This window comes from Puntigrus tetrazona, chromosome 13 (genome assembly GCF_018831695.1).
Source record: "Puntigrus tetrazona isolate hp1 chromosome 13, ASM1883169v1, whole genome shotgun sequence".
NCBI classification, from domain to species: Eukaryota; Metazoa; Chordata; class Actinopteri; order Cypriniformes; family Cyprinidae; genus Puntigrus; species Puntigrus tetrazona.
In genome coordinates, this window is record NC_056711.1 from 19,060,979 (window position 1) to 19,075,653 (window position 14,675).

Consider the following 14,675-nt stretch of genomic DNA (forward strand, 5'->3'; position numbering starts at 1 on the left):
CAAACGCGGAAGTGGAGTGTTACATTTACAGTTACAGTGAAAGTGAAAACACGAGGAACTCAAAGTCATGTTTTCATCCGAGAGTCGAATACGGCCCAGCAGCCTCGCCGGGTATCTGGACGGGGAGTTTGGGGAGATTAAAGATGCTTTTCGTGACGCGATTTCAACGTGTGAACTGTTTCGGTCCAACAAGTAAGTAAACCGTGTTTCTTTAAAGACTGGTTCACGCGAGTTATATCGAGTGCATAAAAGGTAACAAACGGTCGTCTCTTGGAGGCTGTGCGTGTTTGTTTTTTAAACATTTGCATCCATTTTGCGCCGATTTCTCTGTGTGCAGTTATGAACTGACTCTGGATCAGAGCAGAGACCTGACCGCAGAAAGGCTGTATCACACGTTAAGGCTGCCTTTCATGAAAGAACACCTTCGAAATCAGGTACATGAGAAACGAGTGTCTTATGCACGCATTTATTACGCATTCGAAAAGCATTAAGGCGATTCAATAAACATTGCCGCATTTGTAGTACTTCAATTCATTTGGCATTGACCTAAAAGGCTTAACATTACGAGTTAACATGGTACAAGTCCTGAAAACATGGTAAATTGAGCACATTTACACCATAAAACCACTGCATTCAAAAAAACACGCAGGAAGTAGAATGTAACTTGAGAGTAATGCCTATTTAAAACATGCTTTTTGTGTTCGATTAGCTAAAAGAGAAGCAAAAAGGCTTTATAAACAAGAGTTTGAGCATCACTGAGATCATCTGCTCCGCTGACATGGCCACGGGAGTCAAGGTCGGTCCGTTTTATGCTATGCACCGACAAAAATGCTGGTTATGCTTGAAAATCGGACGCCAAGAAACTCATTGCTCTGTTCACAACTGTTAAAAATGATTTAGCCTTGCATTCTTAAATTCCAGTTGCTTCTGCAATTTGCGCTTGCTGTTATTTACGCTGTAACTTTGAGCTTTGGGACATTTGCATGTAGTGTTGGCATGCATTTGCATGTAAGATGCATTTGAATATCACACTTCGCTGTAACCCTCAGCTCGGCGTCGTGTGCGGCCTGTACGGAGGCGCCGTCAATAACCTAGGCAGTCCAGAGCAGAAGACCAAGTGGTATCTCCCCATTTCAGTAAGTCGGGAATGAATTCTGTGACCTCAGTAGATGTGCACGAAAATGTTTGCGAGTCAAAGTCCTGATCGTTTTGTTCTCCGTGCGCTTGCACACGCGTTGTTTGTTTATTGCAAGAATGGCTGAAGCTATTGATTTGGAGATATAGTTTAATTTGGACGAAAGCTTCCTTACACTCATATAAGATGCAGACGAGTTTGGAGAGATGCTCAGCTGGGGGGTGCTCTTGCTGCGAATGGGTGCCGTCAGAATCCGGGTCCGAGCGGCTGATGAAAACTTCACGATAATACACACCACCCCAGTCCATCAGTGAAAAGCTGCGTGTTTGTAAGAAGCAATATAGCAAATACGAGTCCTGGATAATTAATTTAGCTTCTTTCATTGAAAAAGTCATCAGGGAAGAAACATGCGTGCACAGATCAAGCACCATTTACAGACAAAAACAGCCCAGAGCCGTTCTGTAGGTCGATTTTTGATGTAACACAACAATAAGTGATAGACTTTTTTTTAAGTAGAGGAAGCGTTGCTTGATTTAAAGTTAAAATGTCCAACTGATGGATTTGCTTTTCACGAAAGTGCTTTTTTTGCTTCGCTGCTATCCGACGGACCGCGTGGTGTGGATTATGGCAATGTTTTTATCAGCTGTTTGGACTCCCGTTCTGACGGCACCCATTCACTTCAACGGGATCTACTGGTGAGCAAGTGATGGAGTTTCTCCAACTCCGTTCGAATGAAGAAACAAACTGTATCTTGGTGTCCCGGGGTTGAGTGCATTTATGGCAAATGCTCATTTTGGCAATTCCTTTAATGACAGCGCGACATGTCCTGTGCTGAATTGCAGGAGTTAGAGTTCACAGGGATGTTTGCGATGACCGAGAGGGGCCACGGCAGCAACGTCCGAGGCATTATCACCGAGGCCCGATACGATCAGTCCACACAGGTGATCATTCCACTTTTCCATCAACCCGAAAATCAAAACTCGGGCATCAGCTGTTCGTGTCGTAAAACCGTCGGACATCCGCGCTCGCTTGTGCAATAAAATGCATTTAAGATTTATACAATCAAGGTTAAAAAGCACCAAAGTAACGGTTCACAGTAACCTAGGGCTGCATAATTAAATCAAATTTCTAATTAGGGTTGCCACAATTACCTAACAGTTCAAAAAGGCAATAACTGTTCCACTTAAGATGGCTTTCTAGAGGTTATCTTAAGGATTTTTTTCGCTTTTAATTTAACATTTTAATGCATGCATATTTTGCCGTTTTGTTTATAAGTGAAAGACGAAACCAATCCAACGAATTGAAAGGCTATAGAAAAGCATTAAAATGTTTCCAGCTTATTTATTTTCACATGACGTCGCTTCAGACACCATTCGGCGTGAACTGTGTTGCTCGCGATTAACAATCGAAATGACAATTTCAAGCGAATGATCGACAATCGCGATTTCGTTCGCCGCCAGCTCTAGAAGTGACTTATAAAACAGCTTCACCCGCCGAAGGCCGTTCGTGTTCGCGCTTTTCATTTCTCGCATCGAGAGCCAGTCGCAGAGTTGGGTTGAGCTGCTTCCGATGGTTGTTTCCGCAGGAGTTCGTTATTCACACGCCTTCCCAGGACGCTCAGAAAATGTACATCGGGAACGCCATGAAAGGACATTACGCTGCTGTGTTTGCTCAGCTCATCATAAAAGGAGAATCCCAGGGTAAGGCCGGCTTGCTCAAGCTCACCTATTAGCATCATTTCTTTTATCGTCTTGCATGATTCATCGGTAGTCTACTTAGGACTTACTGCGTGTATATGACTGATAAACCATGCATCTTATTGAGAACATGGCCGTCTCAGGTCCCCACTGCTTTATTGTACCCGTGCGTGATCAGAACGGGCTCATGTGGCCAGGAGTGACGACCATTGACATGAAGCACAAGGAAGGTAATACGCTAACTCTATTTTACAATCCAGCCCTGCTCAGGTACGCTTTTTTTAAAGATTAGCCGGTTTTACTCCATGCATTTTTTTTGCACAGGTCTGCACGGAGTTGACAACGGCATTTTGATATTCGATAACGTTCGGATACCACGGGACAATCTGCTGAGAAGGTGAGCGGACGGACGGGACGCTGTGGATTAGAGAAACACAAAATGGAATGAGTTTCATTCTGTTAAAGCACAGATTCCCTCAGGCACGAAATATACGAAAAGTGTGATTAAAAGACACGAAAAAAATCGATCAAAATTTATTTATTTATTGGGGTTGTTTATTTAAGCTTTTAATCTTATTTATAGTAGGAATCGTGTGTTATTAAATGGTTCGTGAAATTTGGCCGTTAATAATTGAATAATTGAAATTCATTAATGAGAGAAATCTTTTTTTTTTTTTTTTTTTTTTTTTTTTTTTTTAAATCGGCAGAAAGCAAAATTATTTAAATAGGGCTTGTGTATATGTTTACATATTTAGCTATTTTTATTCATCTTGTTATTGTTTAATTTCAATGTGATACTTCTTTTCAAAGTTTCCATTTGATAATGTGTTATGATTTATTTTATTAGATGACTAGAAGATTCTCATTAGAACACAAAATGTAAATATATTTGTGTGTGTGTGTGTGTATATATATATATATATATATATATATATATATATATATATATATATTAGATATAAATGAATATATATATTAGATATAAATGAATATAAAATTAATATTAATAATAAAATTAATAATTTAACACTAGCTTCTCTAATCTTTTTGTATTCTATCTATGTGTTTTCTTTTATTTATAGTACAATAACAAACCAAAAGGCCTTTTACACTAGCTTGTTGTACTCTGTTTCTATGTTTTAGTTGTTATAGTATCTATAGTTGACATTCTTGCTCTTTTGCTGCTTTGCTCGTCTGTTAAACGTAAATGAGTTCTGTTTATGTGTTGCAGGTTTGGTTCTGTCTCCGCCGATGGTTTGTACTCGCTCTCCGGTCCTCAGTAAAAGCAGTCGCTTCAATGCGATGCTCGCGCTCTGACGCCCACCCGCCTCGGTCTCACCGTACAAGCCATGGCTGCCATGAAGGTTAACATTTAACACAGCAGTAATCCGTGTTATTACCCTGAAAACATGATTCATATGCAACACCACAAACCTGCATCTCTGTGTGAGTCAGTGATGCTTCAGATTCACCACAAGAGGGAGACATGCAGTTATTTTTCAAGCTTAATATCGTGCTATTTTAGCATTATTTATATTTATTAATAGTATTATTTTAATTATCTTTTACTTTTATATTTGGAGTTCTTTTTATTTTAGTGATTTTTTTAAATGTCAGTTTTTTTAGTTTTATAATTTATTTTATGTATTATTTAAAATGTATTTTTTTTTTATTTAACTATTTCAATTTGATTGTATTTTAGCATTTTGAGTTTAGGTTATATATATACATATATGTATAGAGAGAGTTTATTTGCAAAAGAGATAGTTAATCGTAAAAATAAAATGAACAAATATAATTTATTAAATGAAATAAAACTAACTTATAATAATAAGTACATTTTTGAAAAACCATGCTGTTTAGTATGCTATCATGATTTTATTGTGTTAGCAGTTTTAAAAGTTTTTTTTACCCAAACTGCATTTTGTTTGAGATTAATTGAAATTGAGAATTTAATTTTTGCTAATTAATTCGGCATACGTACACACACAAACATATATACAAAATTATATATAAAGTTATATATTCATATATATATTCATAAATATATTCATATATATTTAATATTAACATTTTTTTCTCATATTTCTGACCTTCTATCTTGTGAAAAACACAAAAAGGCATTTTTTTTTTCCATACAGTGAAAGAGGACTGAGTCGCTTCAAATCTAGTCAAAATTTAATCTATAATTTCACAATACACATACTTTAAAGCAGCTTTCTGGAACAATCCTGATAGTAATATTTACGTATTTCTCAAATCATCATGCTTTATAGCTGCATTTAACAGATTATGCTTTGTGACAATATAGTGCTAATATAGCAATATTGTTATATAGTGTAATATATGCAGATAAAGTTAAATGTACAATACTTATATATATATATATATATAAAGAGCTTGGCGATAATATAGTGCTGCTTGGTCATTCTGCTAAACATCATGTGTGCTTCTGGTTTGTAACAACTTGAGAATGAGCATAAATGATCATAGGGTGCATTTATTAATTTTGTCCAACTTTGCACGCTGTGTTTTCTCTACAGTTGGGGCTCGTCATTGCAGTACGCTACAGTCACAGGTATGATGTAAAAAAAAATCTGTGCATGAATGCGTTGCAACGATTGGTGCTAACAGATCAAAAGAATTCCCTGTAATTATTTATCACCAGTGCATCGACTTTCAAAAGCCATTAATGCGGTGGCAGGGGAGAGAAAAATAAACAGGTCCTAGAAATGAGTGAAAATGAGAGCGGCGTGATGCATGGAGTTTCTCCTCACCGCAGAGCACATCCAGTTCAGAGGGATACTCTCTGCTGCACGTCTTCCTCACATGTGGCTTCGTGCGTGTGTGTGTGTGTGTGTGTGTGTGTGTGTGTGTGTCTGCGTGGGCGATGCTGGGTGTCTCTGAACATGGCATCCCCGGGCTGAAAAAAATGCAGAAGGAGGAAATGTTTGCTTTCTATAGTTGCAGGTTTTCCATTTGCAAAACGGCTTCACACACCCACCCACACACACACACACACACACACACACACACACACACACACACACACACACACACACACAGACACACAGACACACACACACACAGACACACACACACACACACACACACAGACACACACACAGACACACACACAGACACACACAGACACACACAGACACACACACACACACACACACAGACACACACACAGACACACACACAGACACACACACACACACACAGACACACACACACGCACACACACATCAGAGGAGGAACAAAGAGCCAGCACTCTGGTGCCAAAAAGCGTATGAGCGCTCAGGTGTGAGAGAAAAACCACACTCGCAGTTTTCAGGCTCCATGTTCTCAGCCCACCACACCTCTTCTTATTACGACACGCACCACAAAACCTTTGCACTTCAGACTTTCTGAGCAAGACGTTTTAAGATTAAAAACAACAGCGTGCCATCAAACAGTCGGTGGTCACGGAGGGGCTCGCTGAGTCCTTCATTGGGTGTTTTAATGGTGGCAGGGCCAGTGAAGAGATTGATGCCCAATGCGTCATCGCCATGAAATGGACATGATGATTGGGAAATATTCATTTGCGCTTGTCATTACAAAATCACATTACCACGATGTCCATAAAGTGACTTTTATTTTTCACTAATATCACTGAGCCATTAGTTCATACACAGCACCGTATGAATTATTGTGCTACTATAGTATTTTGGAATAAGTTTTTTTTATCATTTAATTTAAATTTTAAGGATTTATTATTGTTATTTAACATATTAATATTATATTAATATTTATTAAATAATAATAATATATCCATATGTTTTTTATTTCATATATAGATTAAGTCATTTTCATTAGTTTTTATTGTTTTATTTTTTATGGCTTTTAGTCACTAAAAAAAAAATATATATATATATATATATATATATATATATATATATATATATATATATATTATTATTATTATTATTATTTTATTTTATTTTTTTAGCAAAAATGTATCACTTTGTCATTTTTTTTATTTATAGTTTTTTTATATTCGATTAAGCATTTTTTGTGGTACCTAACAATGACTGTACTGTCCGTCAGCCAAGCAGAATTTAGTTAATGCGGTCCTTCTATAATCTTACCGACAGCCAACGGTGATTTATTGCCACAAAGTCTTAAAATATAATCTTTAATAACAAATAGCATATTATTTGATAGCAGATTATTATGCAAGTAGGAAGTATGTGGGAGATAAAATGCGTTGTAATTTATTATGTTGATGGAATGAAATGGCGAGAGACGCCGCTGTTATGAAGGACAGTTGTTCAGATGGCAGACGGCGCTCATCAGTCTTCAGGAAATGTAGGTGTTTGCTTGCATCATGTGGTTCCACTATGTCTTCCGCCGTCTTATATATGTTCCGCTATAGAATACTGTAGTTCAGAACAGTTCCTAGATCAGCGTTCCTACAAACGAACTGAACTGAGGAAGACGACAGTGACCAAAAGAACCCTACCCGCGTTTGTTCATGTTAATAACAGAAGTGTTGTTTTTATACTATAACTGTAGTATTTGTTAATAGTTAGATATTTTAAATTTAGTTAATTCTGTTACGTGGTTTTGCCACTTATTTTTAAATGATAATATATAGCTTTAATTAATTTTATTAGTTTTCATCATGAAAATAAATTGGTTAAATTAAAGCTATATATAATACTTTTATTACAATATATAGTATTATGATACATAATTATATTATTATTTATTAAATGTTTTATTTTTAGTCATTTTAGACTTTTGTATTAGACTCAAAAAATCATATATATATATATATATATATATATATATATATATATATATATATATATATATTTTTTTATATTTTATTATTTATTTATTTTTTTCTTTTTGGATATTCGGTTGCAGAATAATTAATAATAGGTGACAGACTCTGCAACTTCGACACTTACTCAACTAACTCGAACCAACGGCTGCTTATTGTCCAGTAATTAATCATGTGATGCACAAGTGAACTGTGATTCGATTCAGATAGTGAACTGAATCGAATCAACGCTCAACTAAATGAAAAAGAATAGCGTCCTTTTTTTTTTTTTAGGTTTAAGTTGTTTTTTAACTTATTTTCTTTTACACTCTGCCATATAGATAAATGTGACTCTGTGAATGTCTATAAATACGGTGTTTCCACAATAACATCAGTAACCCGATGTACTTCTGCATTGGTTAGAACATAAACTCTGTTTAACTAGAAGCAGAGAAGACACTCAACTTTAAACGAGATATGTCACAATAGGATTTCTGTGTGGGCTTCTCACCTTTAAAACCACACACACACACACACACACGCTCGCACGCGCTCCCATCTCGTCTGCTCTGTGGGGAAGCCACCTGCAGATGTTAGATGTAGAGATACAGTTTGCGGTAGTTAAAGACTCACAGGTGTACAGAACTCGACTTCAGTACGGCAGAGAGGCGCGAACACACAGAGATGCTCGACCAGACGTCCACCGCAGCAAGCCTTCCTCCGCACACACCGACGCATTGCGCTGCGGTTAGAAAAGCGGGTTACCTGGAAGGTTACCGGTTCATTTCTCTGTGTGTCGCGGGACGCCCGGCCCTTAGCCGTGACCCCCTTTGAGCGTCTGTTTTGGTTTGTATGTGATTATGTGACCGTGACGGAGGTTTTCTTTTGAACATAAACGCACGTATTCTTATCACTCATGTCTTCTGCAGTCGCAGACAGTTCGGCCCGAAGGACCAGGACGAGGTGAAGATCATCGAGCACCAAACACAGTATCTGAGGCTGATGCCACACCTGGCTGCTGCCCTCGCTCTCACCTTTACCACCAGGTACATACTTCCCGTCCACGGCCACATCCTTTTGAGTGTGAACTTTTTATTTGCATAGACACGAAACATAGTTTTTAATGCACTAGACAGTTTTGAGATTCGGGCTGTCATAGAGTGCCGTTTTAGGCTAGCGGAAAGACATCTTTCAGAGTGCACTTTATCTATTTGCATCTGTTAAATTTCAATTACACAACACTACCTGAGCAGCACTTACATTCTTTCAAATGTAAATTGTATGTATTTATTTATTTTCCATCTTCTGGATGTTCGCGGTATTTTCTGAATTCTGAAAAAACCTTTGACTAATATATATAATATTCTGATTTCTATTCTGGAGTTGCATGCAAATGAATGCAGAATTTATTAGATAATGTCAGAAAACGTAATTCTTTATTAATGTAATCAATTAACTGGGGAAGCACGCGATGTTTATTACTAACCTTTTAGAAGTACAGTGATGGCTGTTAGAGCTTTGGAGCAATTTTTTTAGATCAGAAATGCAATTTTCAAAACTGCTTGTCTACATCATAAAAGCTGTGTCTCCGAGTGCTTTCATGAAACTGCATTTGTCTGCGGTTTCCTCCACTTTCTGCTATGGTCTTACCCTTCAAAACATCTAGTCGTCAGTTTACCGTATAAGTCATTCAATGCAAAATGATTGATTTGGTTGTCATAAACATATTTCCTACACACTTCTATTAGACTGATTTACCATGCACTGTTTTTCTCACTCGCTTTGGCTCAGTTCTCCACAGCAGTAAGTTCAGATCTCTGAGCAATTAGCTTCTTGTTCACGTCAGATCGGGATTCCTTATTGATTCGATCGCGAAATTAAATAAATGTACATTTATGCATTTGGCAGATGCATGCAAAGTGACTTCCGGTTCATGCATTCCCTGGAAATCGCAGCCGTGACCTTGGTGACGCATCGCGCCGTAGTGTTTGACCTACAGGAATACTGCAAAATGAAAATAAAATTTGAGATTAAAAAGACACTTTTGACTTAACTGTTATTTTCTGCAAACCTTGTGTTGCAAAAATACAATTTTCAAAGACGATGATTTCGGTCCTCACCATCCATCCAGTAAAATTTTTCATATTTTATTAAAAAAAAAAAAAAAAAGTACTTTTATAATGATATGCTTTGTGTTAAAAATTAGTTTAAAACTTTTTTAAAGTCATAGATGCTCTGTCGTGGATTTTTTCATTTTGCTCTTGAGAACCGCAGAAAAGGATCCATTGTATTTTGTAAAAGCTAAAAATACTTTTTAATGGTGAAATAAGCCTATTAAAATGGCACGTACAAAATCTTGCAAAGTTGTAAGACATACGGTAGCTTTGGTAGAAATCATTTTTGCTTGGTTTTCTATAAATGGTCTGGGTGTCTACAGAGAACATCCAACTGTGTAAAAACTACCAAGAAAATCATCTTTTTTTCATCATACATGTCCTTGAATGACACAGGAGCAGTTTTACTGGTCTCCACTGGAGGTCTCTGTGTTTGTGTGATTCAGGTCACTGGCACATTCTGAGAAATACCACAGGAGGAGAATCAAAGGAAAAGAGGAGCTCAGATGCTTCCTTCTGAGAAACCACTGCAGGTTTCACCATTATTTATCTGACTCATCTGCGCTTTATTGCAAATAAAAGAGATCGAAAGTTTGATGGTCAAACATTTGTGCAGCAGAAGCCTGAAGGAGAGATTTTTCATTAAATATTGCGCATAAAAATGGCTTTTTGCGCCGTTAAAGAAAAGCCATTCGTCATAACGATTCTGTTTTTGATATTGCAATTCATTTTTAAGATCGGCGCATTCGTTCCTGTAGCTCAAACGCTAAAGCATGACTCCACCGGGATGCATTAGGTTTGATGTGTTCGTACGTTCCCGTGTTTGCTCTCAGGTATGCTGCAGATTTGTTGGACGATGCTTTGTGTCAGGGTCAGGACCTTCAGAGCAATCGCGCTCTGCAAGCTCTCGTCGCGGGACTCAAAGCCTACAGCACGTGGGAGAACGTCGCGTGTCTGCAAGACTGCCGAGAGTGTACTGGAGGCATGGTGAGTGTGTGTGTGTGTGTGTGTGTGTTCTTGCACCTAAACACACACGTATATACACCGATGCTAATGTTATGTGGTGCAGAGACGTAACAGAGTCAAATACATCCTGAACTGTCAAAAAATAACTTGCATTGACGTTTTGTAGCCAGCGGCGTGTTTTACATACTATATTCTAATGCAATTTTTAATGGATTTTTGCTTATCCTTTTATTTTTATTATATTATTATATTCGTTTAAAGCCTACTTGGAATATCTAGGTCCGTTACAGAGCAATTTGAAATGGTTTAGTGAATCCAGAAAGTGACAAATCATCAACCACGTTTATTTGCAACGTAGATTTCTCGTGGGTTTTTGGCTTTTTTGTATAATAAATGTGAAGGCCCCTTTTGTAACCTTGTTAATAGGCATTTTTTTCAGCTCACAGTGCTTGCAGTGTGAAAAGCATGTATATGTTTAAAATGCGTGAAACCACAGAGCTGATGTATAATCATAGTGCACGATTTTATTTTCACACATCTGACGTTTCATATTTTTGATCTCACGCAACGCGAAACACGAGCTTCATAGCACTTGTTTTAAAGGAACACTCCACTTTTTTTTTTTTTGGAAATAGCCTCATTCTCCAACTCCTTAAATCATTGAATCTTCTTAGACGAGCAGCATCGCGTTCAAAAATTGACCAAAGACTTTTCAAAAATGTTCCTACTTACAACTTGACTCTTCTGTAGTTTTGTCGGGTAGCAAGATCGATGGAAAACGAAAAGTTGCGATTCCGATATGATTAAGAACTATACTCTCAATCCGGCGCAGCATACGCGTTGATATCACGCGACGCTTGTGGAAAATAGTCCCCAGCTTGCAAGACACGCTCCCTGTGCAAACAAGAGGGTCTGGCTGCGTGTTAGGTGCTGAGGACACTGGAAACTAATGAAACTGCTTCAAAACAAACTCAGAAAATCAGTTTAAGTGGGCGCATATTAATATTAATTGGTCAGAACGAAATAGCTAGTTTCTATTTGGTTTTGTGCTAAACGTATGAGGTTAAATCAGTAAAGTGGTCAGACTTTGGGTGAATAGTTCGCTCAAACTTATCATTATTGTGATGAAGATGTGGTTCATCGGAACAGAATTGGAAATGTACAGTACATTGCATCGCTTGCAGGTCCTCTGCAGTGAATGGGTGCCACAGAATGAGAGCCCGAACGGCTGATAAAAACATCACAATAATCCACAGTCCATCAATGACTGTGTCGTGAAATGAAAAGCTGCAGGTTTGTAAGATACAAGTCCATCAAGACGTATTTAACCTAAAAATATATCCATAATATTGCTTTCTCCAATTAAAAAGTAAAACACTCTGAATCAGCTGGAAAAATATACACAAATCAAGCACCATCTACATATAAAAACCATTCTAAACCTATACGTGGGTGCATTTTGATGCGAGAGGACAACAGGAGATAGACTTTTTCACTCCAGGAAGCATCATTATGAATTATGGATATTTTGGTGAAAAGTGATAGTTTAAAGTCAAAACCTCCTTAAATGGTGGATTTATTTAGTTGTTTATTGGTAGACTGGGGGAGTGTGGATTACTGGTGCATCATAGCGATGTTTTTATCAGCTGCTTGGACTCTCATTCTGACGGCACCCATTCACTGCAGAGCATCCATCGGGGAGCAAGTGATGTAATGCTTCATTTACGAAAATGTGATGAAGAAACAAACTCATCTGCTTCTTGGATGGCTTGAGAGTGCATTTTGTGCATATACTGTGTGTCACATGTATATTTTGATGTCCTTTAGCCTCTTTTAAATAACCGCTGTGGTTGATTTTTTTTTTTCCTCCAGGGCTTTATGATGGAAAACCGTATTCCATCTCTGAAGTGTGACTCATGTCTTTGTCACATTCGAGGGCGACAACATGGTCATGCTTCAGGTATTCATAAGTACTACTTCAGATGACGCCACACAACAAAAGCACTCATAAAACTGGCCAGCAAGTATCAAGGAGGGGGAATGCTTGGTCACAAGGGTCATGTTTATTACCCTCTTTTTCCTTAAGGTTGTTATTTGTTTTCCTACTTATTTTAGCGCTGTTCCTTTAATATAGTCCAATATCACATTTAAACGCCCATGTTCAGACAAACAAGACAGTGTAAACAGAAAACACAGAGATATCTACATGACGACCGCTTGAGGGAAACAAGACAAGTGGCAATTATTTAAAAATATAAACTGTGTCTCACAAACTAAATTGAATTAAGTGAATTATGAAGGCATTGGAATAAAGGGATCATTTTGATGCGATCATCGCACGCGATTTGATGGCAATAATGTGTCCTCATTGAGCTCGTTATTAGATAACTGCTGAGGTAATTAGGTCGGCTTTGTGATTCATTTTCTGCCGGCTCTGATCGATTGGACACATAGGATGACACACATGCGCACGTAACGGCTCAAACACAGCGTGCACGATTCACAGCTTGACGGAGCCTAAAGAGATGCTGAAATTAGATCATCCCCTTCTGCGCCAAATAAAGTCATGCTAGTGAATATTTAGAGATGGCGTTGTATTTTTACACAAGGGAAAAGCCATTAAGAAGAACAATATTCAAAATCGTAAATGTGCACGTTTGTCTGTCTGGTTGGAATGCTACACTTGCAGTTTTGAATGTTATGGAGTATTATACTTTGGATAAAAATTGTACATTTCTCTAACGCTTCAGCTTAGCAATTGCGTTTTCGCATTGCTTCAGTTTATATTTGTTTGCATGTGCATTAGGGTTAATGATCTCTTATGCTCATCGTGCATTTATTTAAGCAAAAATATATTGTGAAATATTATTACGATTTAAAACAACACTTTTCTATTTGGATATTTAGTGAAATGTAATGTATTGCTGAATTTTTTAGCTTCATAACTCACATGATCCTTCAGAAATTCGGATATATGCTGATTTTCTGCTCAAGAAACATTAATTATCATTATTATTATCGCTTTTGAAAACAGTTGCTGCTCCGTGTTTTTGAAGAAACCAAGAGGTGATCTTAAACGCATATTATGAGAAAACAAAAGCGTTTTTTTTCCCTGTGCATGCATGTATACCTATTGTAGGAGACTCCCAAAACAATATTAGGAGGCTTAAAAATGGCATAATAGGGGCATTTATATCTAGCAGGTCAGGTTCAGTGACGCAGCAAGTCCCAGTCCTTCTCCCCGGACAGTCGCTGATCTCCAGGGATTATGTCACGTTTTGGTAATGGTACAGCTGCGCGCGCATAACCTAAAGACATTCGTGCGACTATTGTGCTATCGAGCAAAACCGCCATTCAAGATTTACAGAATCTCCCCCCTCTGCGCTCATCTCATTTATGATTGCGCACACTAAATGTGATGACAGTGATGTAAAATGTTATTGGTTCTCACATGTCTTACGGTTTGGAACAACATGAGGGTGAGTAAATGATGACTGCTGATTCGAGCCGTGTCTTTTCAGAAAATGAAAAAGCAGGCGTTACGCACAACTGCTGTTTAGGAAAAATGGTATCTGCCGTGTTTTTCCAAGTTTCTGAGCACCCGGTAGGCATCACGTTACACGACGCGTAAATGTGGGTGTCAATCGTTAAAAGTACAGTCCATCCTAGACTGTACTCGCCCTCGGGCCATCCAAGCTGCAGATGAGTTTTGCAGATTTGTAGAATTACATCATTTGCTTTTTTTTTAATTTGTCCTCCATAGTGAATGGGTGCCATCGGAAAGAGAGACCAAGCAGCTGCTGAAAACGTCACGATGATCCACGCCACTCCGGTCAATCAATGTAACATCTCGAGAAGCAAAAATCTCTGTCTTTGTTAGAAAAGAACCCAGCATTGAGATGTTTTAACTTTAACCGGCCAAAATATAATATGTAATTCATAACAGCACA

At 37.9% G+C, this 14,675-nt stretch overlaps 1 protein-coding gene across 1 annotated transcript in view; it reads left to right on the top strand.

Annotated features, from left to right (window-relative positions):
* Window positions 1–14,675, top strand: part of acoxl (acyl-CoA oxidase-like) — a 38,058-nt gene continuing 23,383 nt past the window's right edge. Inside the window, 16 exon segments of the mRNA XM_043256189.1 lie at window positions 1–192; window positions 338–434; window positions 710–796; window positions 1,050–1,136; window positions 1,978–2,076; window positions 2,721–2,835; window positions 2,976–3,062; window positions 3,157–3,229; window positions 4,064–4,094; window positions 4,096–4,138; window positions 4,141–4,196; window positions 5,376–5,410; window positions 8,575–8,691; window positions 10,593–10,746; window positions 12,598–12,641; window positions 12,643–12,685. Coding sequence (XP_043112124.1) covers window positions 68–192; window positions 338–434; window positions 710–796; window positions 1,050–1,136; window positions 1,978–2,076; window positions 2,721–2,835; window positions 2,976–3,062; window positions 3,157–3,229; window positions 4,064–4,094; window positions 4,096–4,138; window positions 4,141–4,196; window positions 5,376–5,410; window positions 8,575–8,691; window positions 10,593–10,746; window positions 12,598–12,641; window positions 12,643–12,685 — 1,293 coding nt within the window. The 5' untranslated portion in view covers window positions 1–67.